The following is a 19,389-nucleotide window of genomic DNA, read 5'->3' as shown; positions in this document are numbered from 1 at the left end:
TATCCTTAAATGTTGATCTAGCAAAGTTTTTTTAAAAAAAACAACCAAACAAACCACAAAACAATATTTAATTGTAAAGTTGGGAAGATCAATTTTAGAAGAATGCCATGATTGGATCAGAATAAGGTGTGAATTCCCCCCCCCCGCCTTTATTTTAGAATTGAAGGGTTGATATGTCAGTGTTGATAACATCAGTGCATGGTGTTTGATCATGAGGTAATAGTTGACAAATTCAGAAAGACTTAAGTTTTGTAGTTTTAAAATACAAATTTAATTTTTTCAACTTCTGTCTGAACCTAGAACTGCAAAGGCTGGATGAGGGCTCTCTGGCTAACCTGTTACACCTAACTTCAATTGTTTATCCAGGTGGTGAAGCGCTTCCGTGAGGGCGGCTATAACACTCTGGTCTCTACCTGCGTCGGGGAGGAAGGATTAGACATTGGGGAGGTTGATCTCATCATCTGCTTCGATGCCCAGAAAAGTCCCATTCGCCTTGTGCAGAGGATGGGCCGGACGGGGCGCAGGCGGCAGGGCCGGATCGTGGTCATCCTCGCCGAAGGGCGGGAGGAACGGGTGAGCCTGGAACTCTCTTCTCTCTGGGAGGACAGAGGGACTTGTTTAGTCTGTCCCAGGAGGTTGTACACTGTGTGTTAAAAATCAGCAATCCTGAGTGCCCCGGCAGCACCGGAACTGTCCCTGCAGAAAGTGTAACAGCCCATGATCGTCTACAGTTACACGTGCTGTCTGAGCGTGAAGGGCTTCCAGCCTTCGTTCTCGGTAACACTTATTTCGTAAATGATAAACTGGAACTGGGAAAATACAGGGGTTTTGCTAAGGGTACAGAACAACATGTGGGGGAGAGAGGGACGGGGCTCTGAGGGCGGGAGGGCTGGAAGGCACTCTGGGCGCTGCTGACGACACGGTGCTTTCAGACAAGTGCTTAGCGGTGGCAGGCTTGCGTCTGAGGTCTGAAGAGATCGGCTTAAGTGGAAATCTACTTTTGCTAAATTCCTGAACCTTAGCGCTCCACTCGGAGCATAATTAATCGTCTCTGAGTGCAGGCTGCCCCTTGGGAAACTCATGTACCCGTGGAAGAGCTGTGAGTTGTGTGGGGGCAGAACCAGCGCCCTGCCCCGCTTCGTCCCGCAGCCGCTGCGCTGCTAGGGCTGCTCCAGGCCCCTGGCTTTAGGTGCCAGGAGGCAAGGCTGTGCCCGTTGGCATCACTCATGGGTGAGGTGGGCTGCGGGGTGATAGGAACCCACATCTGCAGTTTCATCCTGCACCCCCCCTTGGGATAAGAGCCGTTTTTCAGGTGCACCTCACCGGTCTGCTGAAAATTGCTGCTGCTCTGTGTTGATTTGGTTTACTTGAGAGCTTGGTTTTGAGTTGAGTCAGATTTCATGACAGAGAAGTCTGAGATCTAGGTAAGCTCATTGTAAACCCAAAATTTTAGAGTCTTGCTGTTATTTGATTTATTCCAGTGCCTCTGGTGTAAGTTTATAGGTAGCAGGGATTTAATTCTAAAGCAGGGTCCCAAGAATCCTGCCTGAGGAAAAAAAGCTGCTTTGAAGGCATGAGAGTTAGAAATTATAAAAGTGAATGGTATTTGTAAATAGATATTTTGTCATGCTGCACACAAACACTGATTACTACTGAAAGCTCCGCGCTGTAATGGAATATTAAAATGGTCCCTTAAATTCCTTGAAGTTAAGCAGTTGGATTACTGGGTTCTTCAGATTTTCTAAGAAATCTTTGAGGCAGAACCTTCCCCACAGGTAGGATAGTAATTTATGTATTTTCTTGTTTTGAGATCATGAAATAAATTTAATTGCTGAACAATACTGGCTTTGTTTGGTTTTGATTGAGTCTCCTTCCAGACCTGTTACTGTGCAGATTCTTCCCCATCACATAACTTGCAGCTGAGTAATTAATGGTCTCATAGTAACTTGTGGGAATTTGTTTGCTTGGAGTTTTTTTTTAATCAAACCACTTCAAGTGCAGTTATACAGTTTCTGAAGAAATTTTTTGGGGGAAAAATTGTTACAGGGAGGTCTGGACGTTTGGGGTTGAACAGGAACTCCCTGGCTGGGCAGGCACCTGCACCCTGCTGCTGCCCCGGGTTCCCTGGGCGTTCCCTTCCCAACCTGCCACCTTTCTGGCTGGGCCCTGTGCTGAGATGCACAGTGTTTTGATCTGGGTTTTCTAACCTCTTGTGACAGCTCAGCTGCATGTGCATCAGCTTGGAAGGGCCGTTAGCTGCAGATTTGAACCCGTACGGAGAAGGGCACAGGGGAGCTCACAGCTTCTCGGGCTCCTGTCAGGCCAAGCTGACACTCTGTGGCACAGAGGAGAAGGAAACGTACCGAGCAACAGCAAAGTAACAGCTCTGTTAAGCAATTAATTTGGTAATACAACTTTTGTTTCCATAAAAAGACTTTTTTGCCTATTCTAGGATTAAGATGTTTAGTGGAATGCCTGAATTTATTAGAGCTAGCTGTTAACCTCTTGCAGTTTTTTTCAGAGAGCATCTTTCCGTGTCTGCCTGCCCCAGTCCCAGCTTCCAAAGATCGTCTCTAAAGGCCTAGCTGCCAGCCTGCGAGCACTTAGCCTGCCTCGCGGGGCACGCGGCCCCATCCTGACCTGTCACAGCGCTCCGAGAAGGGGATTAGGGCAAGAAGTACTCAGAGGAGGGGGGGCAGTTTCGGGGGCGCATGGCCGGTTTCTTTCCTTAGTTGTTCCATCTTTGTCTTGGTTTCTCTGTTGCACAAGAAAAATGGAATGTAATTAAAAGGACTTGGAGCACGTATGACACTAACATACGACGTTATGCCTCTTGACCTCCTTTCTTTGTTTTGATGTAATCTAATTTACATCATCCCCGGATCCATTGCAGATTGTCAATGCCCCCAGGCAAGGGCTGGGTTTCTTTTTCTCTCCAGTGCTGTGCCTACTTCTGATCTATTCACCGAGGTGAAAAGCTGTACAGTGTTTTGTGTTGTTTGTAACTGTTCTTTGGTACCTCCTTGCTTTTGGTTCCATTGGCTTTGATGTTTCCCCCTCTCTGCTTGGGTTACCGTAGTGTGGAGCATACTGCCAGTCTTGATCCTGCGGTTTGAGAACTTGAGCAAGCACTTAGGTTGACCTAACTGATGACAGTCACAGAAGAGGGAACATGGTTGGCTCTCAGGGCATCTTATTTTGTTTTAGTTGTATTTAGGGGGAAAAAAAAAAGAAAAAAAAAAAGAATCTTGACGATGGAACACAAAATAATGAGAAACCCCACAGATACTCGGGTGTGTTTTTACTTTTGATCAAGTCCTAAAAACCAATCCAACAACATACGATTCATCTTCTCTTTACAGACTTACAATCAAAGCCAGTGTAACAAAAGGAGCATCCACAAAGCTATTTCAGGAAACAAAACGCTTCGTTTCTACCAGCATAGCCCACGCATGATTCCAGAAGGCATAAATCCAAAGCTGCATAAAATGTTTATTACTGCTGAAAAATCTGAACCAAGCAATTCAAGAATGCTTTCCAAAGAGAGAAGATCTGGTTCCCTCCAGCGCAAATCTGCTCTCTTCTCCTGTGTCAGCGGTAAGAGGATTATGGTGTTTCTCTAAGCACTGCCTAAGCTGCTATCTCATGTTGTTAGATTACAGCATATCAAAACTGGGTGCTCACACGAGTTTTGGGTCTCTAGCAAAGGTGTCATTTCTGTCAGCTGGAGCCTTTCCGCAGGGATACTGTGCCGACTGCTGCTTGGATTCCTCAGCCTTGAACATCCCCAAATCACTGGTCTGTCCTTAAATATCCATGCTTCAGATCAGACATTTGTTTCATCTTTCTCCATAGAGCTTCTCATGGAGTCAGTCACTGAAGGTCAGAAACTCCAGCCACAAACAGAAGAGGCAAAAGTTAATGATATACCTATGTCAGGTGGCATAAATTGTCACTGAAATGTTCAGTGATAGTTGGGTACCAAATCTGGTTTTGAGCTTTAACAGTTAGGTTTAATGGGGTTTTTAATACAAGAAGACTATGTCTTACAGCTTTGTCAATGGCAATAAAACAGAAATGCTTGAAAGCTAAAGGATTTTGAGGGGAGGAAAAGGAGGAATCAGGGGTAGGATATTAATGAATTGCACACACCCCTGGAGGAAAATTAATGTAAGGAGAGAAATGGCTTGTTAGCTGATTCAGTGACGTGTAACTGCAATTCTCAGTAAGCTGAACGAAATTATAAGATAGGAAGAAAGAGCTAAGTTTTGTAAACACTTGGAAATTGTCATCCTTGATCTCTTTGGTTAGGTGCTTTCTGTAAAGACCAGTAGCGACTTCTTGAAAGAAGAAACTCCTAAAAGCCTTGGGAAACTGTGTTTCAGTATACGAGTAGTTTGACTTCAGGTTTTTAAATGTTTCTGATCACAAAAATTCTTATTATCAAAACCTACACCTGACCTCTTCCCAGACACCATCCAGGGCAAACCAAAGGCTGAACATAGCAAGGGGAAGAGAGCTACAAAACAGGGCAGAAAAAAAATTATCAGATTTTCCTTTGGTCTCCAAAACATCCCCCATGTTGCAGGGTAGAAATGTAACAGAGGAGACTGAGGATTGACAACTCCACGTGTGAGAATGTGACAAATCCACCCTCAGCCCAGGCTCCTTACATGCTGGGATGCTGCTCCCCAGGGCGAGGGTTCCTGTTCCGCCCCGGAGCCTTCGCTAAGGGACAGCTCTGGGGTCTGTGCACAGCCTGGGGGCAGCCCGAGAGGAGCACCAGGGGTGGGAGAAACAGACACAACTTGCACGAAAAGAAGCAGAGCAAAACATGGAATTAAAGTAATCATTTTAGAACGTTTGTAAGTCTGTCCTAGAAAACAGAAGTGAGAGGCAGGGAGTGCATGGAGAAGATAATATGCTGAACACATTTCCTGCTGAGGGACCAGCGCTTCAAAGGCTGTAATTACCAGGCTCCTTTTGTGTGAAACAGGTTAGCAGCTGTCACGAAGCAGCACAGTGTGCCTGGAGGCCTGTTGGTCGCCAAAGTCGAACACAATTGACTGCCCATCTTGCATACAAGTGTTGCAGGAGTGCAAATTATTGAGCGCTGGCGTTGTGCTGAAGTCCCCCTCGTTACTCTGTGAAGCAAGTGGCTGTTTCTGATTTTAATAATACTCAAGATAAACCTCAAAAAGAAGAGAAAGAAAGGTCTTTATTTTTCGTGTTTTCTCCTCTCCTTGTGTCGGTGCCCCCTTCCGCATTAGGAAATTGCAGAAGCCAGCAGTGATGAATAAGCTGTGTATGTTCTCATTTATGCTCTCAACTCTTCATTTGTTCTTGAGGTTCCGTTGATCTTCAGGTTTGTCCTCAGAAGGATACACGTGCACGAAATCTGAAGTATCACGGACAGAAGAATCGTAGTCATTTCAAGCATTCTTCTTTTCTAATCAAATATTTCCTGTTCTTCTTAGTTTGATTCAATTTCTATTAGTTTTACACTATCTTTCTGCTTCAAAACTTCTTTCATAGATTTTATCTGTTTGTCAGTACCAGGACACGTTATTCTTCCCTTGCCCCATCACTAACCAAGTGTGTTCTTCAGTTGTATCAGCTTTTCTTCAGAATTACAGCAACAAGAGCAAAAATCCCATTACTTGGCAGGGCTCTTATATTGTTTCTTTTAATTTGAGATTCTTTTCTCTCTCTGTTTTGGGTTTTTTGGGGGTTTTGTTTTGTTGTTTTTTATAATAGTTTGCTAAAATTGAGTAGCGTATTAGTAAGTGCAGTAAAATAAAAAAAAGCATTTAAGAAAGAATAGTTTTGCACTTAAAATGACTTGGACTCATTGGAGAAAAAAATCTCCTAACAAATCTCTGGAGACAGCTCGTGTATTTATGCTCTTTTTTTTTTTTAATTTATAAAATGAGAATAACTGTCTCACAAGATAACTGAAAAGGTGAAGGTGCTGAAAGATCTGGATAATCATCTCTAATGTTATTTTTTGCAAGTTATCTGCCAGTCTCCCCGCTCTGTGAGAGGTATGAAACGGCAAAAAGCAGCTAAGGTGCAGTGGAAGGTGCTCTTCCCATACCCCCCTGCTCCTGGTAGCTGAATGTTGCTTTAAGTTATCAATAATTTATTTTTCTTTTTGCATTGCTGACATTTCATTTTGTTAATTCTTCTTCTCCTGGTTCTTCACAATTACTCTATTCCCCCCCTTTCAGATTGCATAAGTTTTGAGTTGCCTATAGCTGTGTTTTTTGTTTGATTTTACAATTTCATATGATTTCTTTAATTGCTGTTTTTATCTTAACGGTGGAAATTTTTTTTACTGTCTTTTTCTAAAATATACCAATGCCTTCTTTAGTCTTTAAACCTCTGTGGTTCTTCTGTGCCTTTCCAGTTGCCTTTTAATGTAGCTGTGGCAAGGCCTTGGGATGCCTGATAAATTTTCTGAGTTCATCTCCTCTTTGCCTTTCATGGGTTACACCTTTCATTGTTTTCATGGTGACAGCTACACAAAACTTGCCTAATAAGGTGGTGGGTTTTTTTAAACTTGTTTCAGCTACACCTGTTTTGAATTATTGCTTTCAGCCCGTGATGTGGCTTCTCCAGAACACCAATCGCATGTGCTCCTGTAGTCACCCTGCCCCAAACCACCCGTGTGGGCTGTGTGCGGGAGCACCAGTATCCTCTGTCCTGGCCAAAAGTGACCTCAGCAGCCGCGTTGTGCTCGTTGCTTTACCTGTCCTCCTTCCCTGCCCATTCCATCTCCCACAGCCGCACACTTCTAGTAAAGGAAGCATTATTCTGTGTCCGTAGTGCGTAATTGCTTAGGTAGGCCAGCAGAAGTTTCGGACGGTTGAAATTTCTTTTGGACCAGCAGTTGTCTTTGTGGTGAGAAGAGGGACAGCTTATGACAAGGGACTGGAGGTGTCACAGCTGGTTATACTGTCCTGGTCAGTGTGCTGTTGCCAGTTCCTTCTTCCTTGCCCACAAACAGAGGTTTTTTCCTCTGAGAACTGACAAATTCCCTGCTGGCTGCAGGCTGAATCCACCTGAATCCACCAAATCCCTTGGTTCTATAACTGTAAAAGTGTTATTGAAAGAAAAGCTCAAGTTCTCTTTTCTGATTCAGAGAAAAGCTTTGGGGCTTTTGTCGTTTCACCACTTAACCTCTCTTCCATGGAAAGCCGTGACAACACAAAGCATGGAATTGTTTTTATTTAAACCAGACTTAAACATTTGTGACAGCATTTAGATACTCTTCTGCATTCACAGTATTTATGGTCCCTGACAGAGAAATAGACATTAGTGTGGCTAAACAATTTCTTGATTAAAATCTCCTTGCCGATCTTAATTTCAAACTGCAGACCTTCCCCCCCCTCCAGGCAATTTCTTGCTCTCCTCCCTGTTCAAGGGAAAGGAAAATATTTTGTTTCTGGAGAAAAATGAGGAAAGTAACATTAATGATTTTAGTGATGTGTTTGTCTTTGGTAGTATGTTGCATTTGTAACTCATGAAATGTTCTTGAAGATAATTACCCTTAAAATGAGCGTGTGCTACTTCTCATGAAGGGGAGACGCTGTTGCTAATTAATTCAGCGGGACATGGTCGTTCTCAGCTCTGTACCCAAACAGCCTCATCAGTCTCGACTAGGATGGGGATTTACTTCTGTAAGAGCTCAAGAATAGCTCCTGGTACTCTGCAATTACTCAGTAGTACACAGCTTAGCTTTCTGCAAAACAGTGTAAAAACCTGGAGATTATTTGTATGATATTAATGAGATGTGCGTGTCTTGTGAGATTTGATATTCCTTAAGTGGGTCTGTCCTTACATTTGGTCTGATACTACCCATGGTCTAAGCTAGAAATTGAACTATACTGGCACATATGTTATTATTCATTATATATTCTGCTAAGCTAGTCAATGTATTTTGGAAATGTCTTTGGCTCTTTTTCGTAATTTACTTCTAGTTTTGAGAACTCTTTTTATCCACACGGTGTGTTTTAGTAATCTCCAAATTGTGGGTTTATGTAAAAATGAAGCATTTCAGTTTTCAGTATTTATAGTATTCTATTCAGCTGTAATAACTCCTGATTATACTGTAGTTCTTGCCCTGCTCCTGAGGTATTTCCATAGTACTTCTGTTTTGTTTCTGTCCTCTCATTCATCCGCATGTCCTTAATAGAGGAGATCGAGTCAAAAAATGACTAACAAATATTTTTGTCATTACAAATTAATGTTGGTTTCCAGTATTTAAGGAGTAACTGTAAAAAAAAAAAAAAAAAAAAAAAAAAAAAAAGCTTTTCCTTTTATGCAGCTTGTTCCCCAGGGTCTCCAGGACACGCATTTCTATGCTTTCCCTGTTTGCTATACTGTCTACAGGGCCTGTATGTATTTGATATAGATATATCTCTATGCCTGTCTGTCTGCGTTGAGATGATGCCTTCCCCCAAAGCAATTGTTTAATAGATAGATTACTCCATAATTATCACGCATACAACACGTTTTGATACTTGTTTCTGACATCAGATCCTCTGTATCTGGTTTTACTTCTGGCACAGAGAAAGATTTTTTGATTTTGACCGGTATCATGCAAAGCTCTTTTTATTCTGTGTATTTTTTTTTTCTTAAAGTAGGTAACATTTTCCTGTCACTGTCTTTCTCCCCACAGGCCAAAAGCAAATGTACTGTCATGAGAATTGGTCTCTGTCACCTGAGGAATTTGAAATATGGGACAGACTTTACAGGATTAAGGAAAGTGATGGAATAAAGGAACCGGTGCTGCCGCAAAGTCGGTTTGAAACCTTAGAAAACCTGGAAGAAGTAACAGTGAGTTTAACTGGAATGTAATGTTTCCTTCAACACGAGGCCTGAAGGATACCCTAAGTAACAAAGTTAACTATGAATTTGAAGGAGGTTTATCTTAAAAATGTAGGTTTATATGTAGGTTTTTGAGGTTAAGAATTTAGGACTTAGATGTTTGTAATGGGTCTTTGAGGTTAGGTCTGTAAATTAAAACTACATTAAAAAGTCTCGCAGTAGCCGTTGAGTTCTGTTCCTGTTTCTAAGAATTCCATGCAGGATGCTGTGTTCATGATGGTTCTGTATCCACGCTTTTTCATTCCGTTGGTTCTATAACTGTAAAAGTGTCACTGAAAGAAAAGTTCAAGTTCTCTTTTCTGATTCAGAGAAAAGCTTTGGGGCTTTTGTCGTTTCACCACTTAACCTCTCTTCCATGGAAAGCCGTGACAACACAAAGCATGGAATTGTTTTTATTTAAACCAGACTTAAACATTTGTGACAGCATTTAGATGCTTTTCTGCATTCACAGTATTTATGGTCCCTGACAGAGAAATAGACATTAGTGTGGCTAAACAATTTCTTGATTAAAATCTCCTTGCCGATCTTAATTTCAAACCGCAGAAGCGCGAGGAGGAGGCAACTCATGAACTTTCCCTGTCTGAATGGAGGATTTGGCAGAATCGTCCTTTTCCTACAGCCATGGTTGATCACTCGGATCGTTGTTACCATTTCATCAGCGTCATGGAAATGATAGAGCTGATGAGAGATGAACAGGTAAGGTGGTTACGTTTGGCTGGCTGTAAACATGCACAGTTAGGCTATTTAAAAATAATATGTGCTCTAGTTCTGTCTGGTCAGCTGAAACAGAAAGTGGGGAAGTGTTTGCATGGGGCTGTTAGGCATCATGAAATGAATAATGTGTGTTTAATTTTGTTTCAAAATGTCTCCCACTGGTATTCTGTAATTTTTAACCTTTTCCACAGAAGATGTTTAAATTAGTGCTTCCCTACACAGAAAAAAACCCCACAAAACCCAGCCATAAATTGTTCTTTTTTTTAATAGATCCAAGTACTGTTTTTTTACAAAAAGACATTAAATATGAGAACTATATATGTCAAGGAGCAAAGTCACCAAGAATGGCATTAGAACTGTTGGCAATAATTTGGTGTCACATACGTACCTCTAATGCATCCCATAAAAATGATGCAGGAATGCATTTCATGTTTTAAGGAGGTTGTGTTTTGAGGCTTTTTGGTTTGTTTTCTGTGAAAGCTTTAATTAAAAACCTAATTGCTCCTGAGAATTAAAGGATAAGAGGAGGGCAGTCAAATAAACGTGGCTGAAAACCATTTGGGAGAGGAGAATTTTGTTCACTACCAGTTATGGATAGCAGATATGCCTTTATAGTGAAAGGCACATACAAGAAAACGTGTGTAGTGGTGGATCTGTTGACAGTACTGCAGACATCAGTTGTTCACCACACTTGTCTCCTCCAGTTTAGCTCTTCTGGGTTCCACACATAACTGCTTTTAGTGTGTTGACGTTTTCTAGGTTATCAGAATCCGTTGCTATGCTGCCCGTTCCCTGAAGGACTAGACTAATGAAGGAAGAGAACAGAGACGTTGTAGCTGTACTCCTGGCTAGGAAGGTGTGTTAGTGGAAGGTTGTTAGTAGACTTTCAGAGCTGAGTTTCTCCGCTTTGTCACAGAACAGTGGTGGTGTTGACTTCTTCCAGTGCCTGTGTTCCCAAGCTAGGGTCAAGAACATACTGCCAGAGAGAGAGAGGACTCTGGGGAGAGTTCAGGTGTAGAGAGCCCAAGGAAGTTGAAAGGCAAAGAAATGGTTAAAAATTTTAGAATTGCTCTTTTAACTGAGGACTTCCCTCCCCACCACCAAAGCCAGCACATGAAGTACTGGTGACTTAAGCGCCTTTTGTGAAAGCGTATCGATATCAGAAGCCTGTTCAGGTTCCCAGGTGCCTTCAAACCAACGTCTGGCAACCTTAAAATAATTTACAGTGCGAATTTGTTAATCACCAAGTGAGTCTTCTGTCTTCTCCTCCCAACTCTGCCAAAGCGAGTGTCAAAAATTATAAGCAAAGCGGAGTTTTGTAGAACTTCTACAGAGAGAGATCTGGCTACTCACAGGAGTGAGACAGCCCTGCTCACTTACCAACAGAGGGGATGTCCCTTAACAGGCGGGACCCAAAACTGTGGCTTTTTACACCGTGATCATCACTTTCCCTTCTGCTGAGCTCTGGTGGGCATGGTGCTGCATTTCTGTGGAGTGGTGCTGACACGTGCCATCGTAGCACACGAGCTCTCCCCGGGTGCTGTGGAGCTGCCCTGTGTACAGCACGTTGTTATGCTGCAGAGACTGCAGACAGAGTCGTGGAAAACACTGGAAGACCTGCATCAGAAAACAAGGGATACAGCTATTAATTGATAACAAGTAATAAACTTGCACTATTTTTAATTTAACAGCTAAATGTCAGCTTAATCATGATGTACTGTAGGTATTGCTCTCACAGTTGGAACACTGGGACTGTCTGTTACTTCATTCAGCTGCCTCCCAGCTCGAAGTTTCAGGCTTCATCTGGGCTGATTTCCAGCCAGCCTTCCCTGATCTGTCTTAACTAGTCATAGGTGGAGACGCTGAACTTTCTCACCAGTTAGAGGAGAAATCGTAACTGGATGTCACTGGCATGCTGAAAACACCTTCTAATGACTCCGCTGAACGTGAGAGGTTACAACATGACACATCAGCCTCTTGAATTCTTCTAGGGAAAAACAGAGTGCTAGCAGGAACTCTGCCCGTGGAACAGGAGCTCTGCTCATGTCTGACAAGGCTGGTAGGACAGAGGCTGTAATCAGCATGACACCCAGTTTTTAAACTTCAGTGGTTCTTGGCCTCTCTCTTTCATCTAAACCAAATCGTTACGGTTCAGGGACATCAAAGCTTCAAAGCTTCACCATAACTGTTTCACAAAAGCAAAGATGCAGTGGGTCTTTGTCAGCACTGACCTTGTAAGCAAGTTGTATTAATATTTTCTTAAGTTCTCCTTGACTTCTCTGAAAGGCCCCGAGACATTTTTATAGCTGACCCCAACTGTCTGCACCTTCGGCAAGTTGGCAGGTGACACCAGGTGAGGGGAGGCAGGTGACACGCTCCCTCAGCAGGATGGCAGAGACCTCACGACAGGGCCGTGAGAGCAGTGGAGCCCTTGGGGCAGCAAAGGCCACAGCCCCCCGGCCCCTTAGCAGGAGAGTGGCCGGCCGGGCAAGGGAAGCGGTTGTGCTTGCCCAGGGCACGGGCAGCTCAGGACAGGAGCTGAGCCCGGATTAACGTGTCCCCGGCGCGTTACACACAGCCAGTGCACACCCACAGGCTGGGCTGCGCCTCGGGCAGGCGTGGTGTTCACGGGCTGCTTGTGACGTTCTTGTGGAGATTGTCTCCAGAGCAAGGTTCTACCTTCAGAAGCTTTGCTTTACCTAGTGCTGAGGTGTGTTGTGAACCGTAGGAAGCGTTAAACAGCGGATAGCATAAAGATGTAGGAGTCCAGCCTCTGGGAGATTACCTTTAGCAGAAATTAAAACTGTGAAAATCTACCTAAAACGTTAGTCTTAGATAAAAACAAGCGGATGGAAACAATAATTGTTTTAGCAGTGATTCAGAGGGGTTTGCGTGTACGTACTGTGCATCCAGGTTCCTCTTATAACTATTCTACTGCCAAATATACCACTGCTAATTTGTCTGATGTTAATTTATAGTTCCTCATAGCAGAGAGATTTAAGACAAATACAAGTCAAACCGTTTCCTCAAATAACGTAAGATATTGAACTTCAAACCACAGTTCTAGTAATTATTTTCTTACTGAGGGGAAAAAAATATAAAAACAGACAAAGCATTATTTTACTATGAATAACCAGATGATCTGGAAGTTTCTGATGAGACTACTTATTTCTTGGGAACGATCTCATTCAGATATTAGTAGTAACCTAACACGAGCCAGCTCAGGAGGTATCTGTGTCCTTTATGGGTGTTTGCTTTTTCTATTACAGAAGAAAGCTTGGGAACTCACTGATGTGTAGCTTTCCTTTCCCTGTACTCATTCAGTGATTCCAAGAAACCTCCTGTGCGGTTGTGCTGTGCATAATAGATTAAAAAAAAAAAAAAAAAGTCAATTAAAAGGCTTAGATATTTTTAAATAGATGAAGTGAAAATGCCTGGGAAAAAAGGATTTTTTAAAAATTGTATTTATATGCTCTTAAAAACTTAGAGAAGAAGTTGTCACAATCAAAAGAAAATAAAAAAGCAAAAGAAATCCCAGCTACGAACCCTGCGACAGGCACATCCACTGCAGAAAAGCCTTTAATGCCTGTGTGGCTTTATTACTACAGCAACGAGAACGGGGCAGATGGGATTGGATTTTCCACTCGCCACGAGCGGGGATTTTTTGTGTAACATGGTAACAAATCAAGTTGTCCTTATGCAAAATAATTCAATAGCTTTTAAGCATTTTTGAAAATTAAACTGTATTGTTTGGAAACAAGGTCAGGACAAAGTAATCATTTTTATTGAAATAATATTTGTCCAAGTTTCTGAGGATAAGTAGCAGGAAATATTGAAGTGCAAGTGCATTTTTTTTTTCTGGAAGGTAGGCAATTCTGAATGTCTTTTTAATTGTCAGATGTGGGAGGATGACTGTGGGTATCTGTTTCCCACTTCAAATTGACAGTGGGAAGTTACAGTCAGGTTAAGCAGTCTCCCTAGAAAGACAAAAGAAAACCCAAAGACTCCCATTAGAAGGATTACTTCTCTTTTTCACTCAAGTAGTCTCTGATACCAAACACCTTGGGACACAGGGTTTAGAAGATGAACCTGGAACAGCTGCCACTAAAATCGGCTGTCACTTACCATCTGTCTTGGGTCGCCTTGAAGGATTCATTGAATGAAATGCATGATAGCAGGGAAAATGTTCCCCGGATACCCTGAAATTCCAAACAACCTGAAAAGGCTTTCCATGATTTAGAAGTTTTAAATCAGGGGTGTTCTGGGGGGAAAATGGAGTTTTTCTAGCCAGCTGTGACTTTTTTTTTTTTTTCCTGGAGACACCAAATGCAAAGTTAAAAATGATCTGAATAAAGACAATGAAATATTTTTATTTTTGTTTTAGACGCTCATTGTTTCTGGTTAAAATCCTGATCTGAGATGTGGCAAGACTTCTTCCCCAGCCAGCAACAAATCTTTAAGACAGCAAATGACATTTAATTACAGTGTTTATGGTGGGTGGCCTAACGCATCTGTGGAACTGCTGCCTTGAGCTGTGGGACACTGGTGGTTGTTCGGGCACTGAATCTGGCTTAAGCAATAGAGAACAGATCATCCAAGCCAATACCCTGTCCTGGGATTCTCAAAAGAAAGCTGTGCAGGGGTGGCCCAGCTTGTTCTTTATTCCAGAAAAGCCCAAGGGGAGCATGCTTCCCAGCGTGAAGGTGCAAGGCTGTGTGGTTTGTTCTTAGGGACAACCTGCAAGATCAAAAATCCCACTTCTCCAATTAAAATAGTTTCTTTGTGCCATATTGATTCTTCTGATCTTGTTGCCAATTGATTTGAGTCCGAACGCTAATTGAGACCTGGGTTAGATTGTTCAGACCTTTAATTGCAGGTGCTTTCTGGTTTTAATGATCCTGGGGGGTTTTGTGCTCTCAGTGAGAACAGAGAAGTCAGAGTGATTAGGCAAAGGCTCGTGGGGTGTCAGCCGTGGGCAAGGGACGGGGGGATTGAGCAGATTGTGTGGCACCGGGAAGGGTTTAGCTGGGTCAATTTGAGACAGTATCTGCAGTGCTGAGGGGTGACTGCTCCTGTAGTGTGCCCCACAGAGCCCTCCTGCCACAGGTTCAGACATACCAGCCAGAAATCTTCTTTCCACCCAAGTGAAGCGATCCCAGTTGTCTGGAAAATGCACCGTAATATTACATTTTTTGGAAAACAACTAAAATATCCAGTGTGTGATATGGGGTTACCAACTTCAGTCTACAGATAAGAGAAGCTTCAGGTGCATTCCGTGGTGAGGGAGCTGTAACACCATGGCGGAGCTGCCTGCCTTTTGTGGGGTGCTACTGATGTCTCCCTCCCTGCTGGCTAGAGGGTAGCAGAGGCTGGCTACTGGTGACTTTTGAGTTTGTTCCAGTGTTATTTTATTTGTTTAGAGATGTGTGTGTACGGTGATTTTACATTTAGGTTTCTGGATTTAAAATAGCTGTGTGCTGTTTTTCACAAACTGCCAAAATATTTACGTATGTGAATAATTGGCCGGTTGTTCCTTAAGCTCTTACAGAAGACTGATCTGGCAAAACTTTGACACTAACTGTGCCAAGTGCAGACTGGCATTTGTACAGTCTTGGAACTCTTGCAGGAGCTACTAGACACCAAATTTCTCTTTATGTTTTGAGAGGGGATAATATTTTAAAATTGTTTTCAATATTATAACACCACACAGGTGACAAAGTTTAGTGCAATATAGTCATATTTATTCAGAACCCTGAACTGCTACTGCAGTTGAAAAATTGCTTTTAGATGCAACCTGCTATCTGCTTGGATAGACCTGCTGCTGCTTCTGGTTTTAGTATTGGCGTGCAAATGCAGTGAGCGTAGGAAATAGTGATGGTCACTGGGATTCAGCAATGTTTTGCTCTCCATATTTTCATGGAAATTACGTACCGGTGCCCTGGTCAGTGCTGTGTGTCTCCCTGAGCGTGGCGGCTCCCCGCGGGTATTTCGGCGATACTGGGCACGGGGACGTGCCAGGCTGAGGCAGGCAGACACTAAATGTCAGCTTTAACCTGCCTGTGGTGTCAGATAACAGAGCAATCTGCAGCTACCAGGTCACACACCTCCAGTACTCACTAGCTATCGCTTCTGTCCAGGAAGTTTAATAAAATAAGCAGTGACTAAAGCATAGATTAATGTATTTTCTGGCACTTGAACATTCACTCTTGCCTCTGCAGCCTCCTTAATGATCCCTGTTCCAACAACTGCTAGGGTACACGCCCCAGATTTTGCTAAAAAATCTTCTGAGGGGTCTTTTGAGTGTTTTTCCAGCAAACACAGCTACACAATATAGACAGATGCTCTCTCAAATTAGAGTTATCAGTGAAAGAAGTACCAGCAGATAAATGACTAGTAGCCGATTGCTACTAAGCAGGAACAGATGGTGGCTCTTCAGGAATTACCAGCCTGGGTGTCGTGGGAGTAGGAGGTGTCAGACTCTGACTTGGGTTGTGAAGAAGAGTGTTGGGTGGCTGCATGAGAGAGAATTTCTGATTAATTCCAGGCAAGCTGCCCGAAAGCAAAAAAAGCAATAGATTTAGTAGGAACATCACCAATGTGATACTGTTAGGAAAATAAATATTGCAGCTTTTGTAGAAGGAAATTGTGGTTCCTGTGTCCCTTGGGCTTATTTCATGAGTCAACTAAATAGATTTTTAAGGGTCATCTGGTATACTATACTTGAACTTCAAGAAACATTTTTTGACGGTGTTCCTTCCCCTAGAGTCTCTTCTGGAAACTAAGAAATCGTGGAATAAGAGGGATTGATTATTCTATTTATTAAGGGGTGTCTGAAAGGTATAAATAATGGCCTGTGCTCCGAGGGCAGGGAGGTCAGCACTGAAATCACATAAGCAACAAAATTGTTTAACCTATTTGTAAACGGTGTGGAAAAGTGATCATTTTTACAGCGGTAAAATATTGGGTTTGGTGGTAGATGTAAAAGTTAGTCATAGAGAGTTACAGAATTTCCTCAAGAATTAGCCAGTGAGCAAGATCTAAAAGCTGGTGAATTAGATTCCGTACCAATAAGTTCAAAGCTGAATGAAGGAGAAAGCTGCCTTAGCCAGGGAAGAGTTGTTTTGGGTACTTCTGTGTGAACGTTACATGTGAACAGTTTAATGATCACTGTTAGTCATAAAAGGGATTAGAATTTCAGAAATGTGACTGTACGGGCGGTGTTGACTCCGTGGGGTTTAGCACTCAGTGTGAAAGCTGAAAATCCAGAAGCCTTTCTCCCCTGGATCTAACAAAAGCTGTTCTGAGAATAGGATCTGGTTGTGTCAGAAGAGACTAAAATGCCAGTTGTCCGAGCTGCTTTTACCTCTGTTTCAATCCAGCTTTCGATTAAAGAAGTTATAATTGTTAAAATCTGTATTATGTCTGTTTACAGACTTACCTTTCCATTTTTAAATAGCAAAATCATTGGGGTTTTGGCCAACATCTGAATCTCATCAGAAAATGTACATCCAAAGCAGCTTATGAGGAGAGACAGGTTAATTTTAATTTTGGTAGTAGATGCCTTAAATCTAAATGCTAGAAACCAGCATCTATTTATACATATATTTATATATTAAAATTGAAAATTTTAATATCTTAGGTTTACTTTTTCCTTTTTCAACATTAAAGTACCTATTGCTCTTTAAACTGAACCAGTAATTCGAGGCAAGGGTATTGATTTAGTACAATAATACAAGAGAGATGCCTGTTTTTCTACTCCTGTGTGACCTGTTTACTGAGTCGCTGGTACACGCTGGAGCTCACTGAGTTACAGAAGAGCTGATCTGGTGACTTAAGATTCTACAGGTTGTATGCATTCGGGCTAAAATGTGATAACTGTAATTCTGTCCTTTCACTCCATCAGTATTAATGAGACTCATGACTAAGTTGAACTAGAAAACTTATATAACTCCATGTAAGCCTGAAATTAGGTTGCTGAAGTTTGTCCTAGATGCTAAATTTCCCTTCTGGACTGTTATCCTGGCACACAGCAGCTGTGCTAGACGGTTTTCAGTCTTTTTTTTTTTCCTCCCCCCCAAGTTAGAACACAATCATGTATACACAGTGGCCTATTGAAGTTCTTCAGTGTACCAACTCCTCACTCCTCCTGTTTTCTGTGTTGTACCCAATTACTTATCCATGCAAGAAACTTCCCTGTTTTGCTCTCTCTTTAAAGATTTTTTTTTTTTTTTAAAAGATTTGGGGATTTTGGCAGGGACTTTTCGAAAGCCTTTCAGAAAGCTGGGAAAATGGTATGCATGAGAGCATCTCCATGGTTTTGCTTGTTGGTCTCTTCAAAGACATCTAATGGATTTGTAAGGTCTGATTTTTTTTGTTTTCAAAAAGAATATTGCCAGTTCTGAAGAAGACTCATCCAGTACTTATGTCATCTGTTACAGCTTCTGCTGATTTATTCCGTATGGAGATAAGGTTAGCAACCTGTTAGCTTCCTCCCTGACCGTTAAAAAATGGCATCACATTTGCTGCCTCCTAGTTCCCGAGGTGTGCAAGCAAGAGATTGCATACCACCATTTCCAATTCAGGAGCTTCATTCTTGAGATCCTTCAGGTCTTTGGACGACGTGATAGGGTTCTGTTACCCCTTACCCTCCCAAACAGCCAGCTCCCTGTTTGGCCATACAAAACCAGAAATGATTTGCCTATACCTGCTCTACCTCTGGTCCAGCTGTGATCCGAATTATCCTTTTACCTGCTTACCCTCATCTTGTCCTGCAGGTTTGGTTGGGTGTGGGTTGCTTTACTTGGGGTTACTTAAAAAAAGCAGAACACTGTAGGGCAGGGATGGTCTGTGCTGCACCTCGGGAGTGTATTGGGCAGGCAAGAGCAGCATCACTCCTTCTGTGTCAGTGAGGTTCAGCGGTTTGGCAGCGAGTCGGTCCTTAATCCATTTAATATCCGTTGTGTTCTTCCAACGCTTGGATACTTTAATTGAAATGTTATGCAACGTTCAGTTGTTACTTACATCAATCTAAACATAATGTCATTATCGACACCGTTATCTTGTCAACCACATGTACAATCTCCTCGGATGACAGTTGTGAAGTTAATTGGGCCAGGTCGTGTTGGTGGTTGGTTGTTACTCCTCTTTGATTTCATACCTCATCTTGATTCTGTGTTTTGGCTGAGCCTGAGGGAAGCTAATTACTTAGAACCTGCACACATCAAAATCATCCTTTAACCCTTTCATAGTAATTATTTTCTTCGTTATTCTGGTATTAAGATTTTGCTGTTCATTATTTTGGTATTAAGGCAGCCTGTGTAATCTGAGGAATCTCCTTGACGATCTCTTTTTTTAAAAAAAAATCCTAACTTGTAGTTCTTTTGGATATGTTTAAGAATTAGATAGCCTAAGCCTAGGCACTAAGTGTGTAGCAGCTGAGTAACATCTGCTGTAGTGACACACAGAGTCGGTGTTTCACAGCCCTTTAGAGGTGAACCTCTGGCAGCTGAACTTCCTCCCCTGCTCTCACCCTCTGCTGTCTGACCCCATGGAAATGAGACACGGCCGCCACTGCTGTCAGCAGGACTGGTAACCACCCGACCCCAGAACAGCCTCCGCACAGATTCTGCCTTATTTACTCTGCATGTCATCCTTTCTGTGGCATGTGTGTGTGAGGTTAGTCGAATCACAATATTGATGATGATGGTTGTTATTGTTACTGAGGGTGGAAAAATGCAATTAGTAGTGGGTAGTGTGCTTTGTCTGCCGCAACCAGAGAGGATC

General features: G+C 42.4%; 1 protein-coding gene across 6 annotated transcripts in view; it reads left to right on the top strand.

Moving 5' to 3' along the window:
- FANCM (FA complementation group M) overlaps window positions 1-19,389 on the top strand; it is a 69,198-nt gene that overhangs the window by 35,444 nt on the left and 14,365 nt on the right. For 5 of the 6 annotated variants that reach the window (XM_074909044.1, XM_074909045.1, XM_074909046.1 and 2 more), the window contains 4 exons: window positions 367-573; window positions 3,363-3,597; window positions 8,684-8,841; window positions 9,436-9,588. In XM_074909044.1, the coding sequence (XP_074765145.1) occupies window positions 367-573; window positions 3,363-3,597; window positions 8,684-8,841; window positions 9,436-9,588 (753 nt within the window). The remainder of the gene's footprint in view (window positions 1-366; window positions 574-3,362; window positions 3,598-8,683; window positions 8,842-9,435; window positions 9,589-19,389) is intronic. The other variant, XM_074909049.1, reaches the window with a different exon arrangement.

Source organism: Athene noctua, chromosome 6, assembly GCF_965140245.1.
Source record: "Athene noctua chromosome 6, bAthNoc1.hap1.1, whole genome shotgun sequence".
Classification (NCBI taxonomy): Eukaryota; Metazoa; Chordata; class Aves; order Strigiformes; family Strigidae; genus Athene; species Athene noctua.
This window is presented reverse-complemented; position numbering and strand designations above follow the sequence as displayed.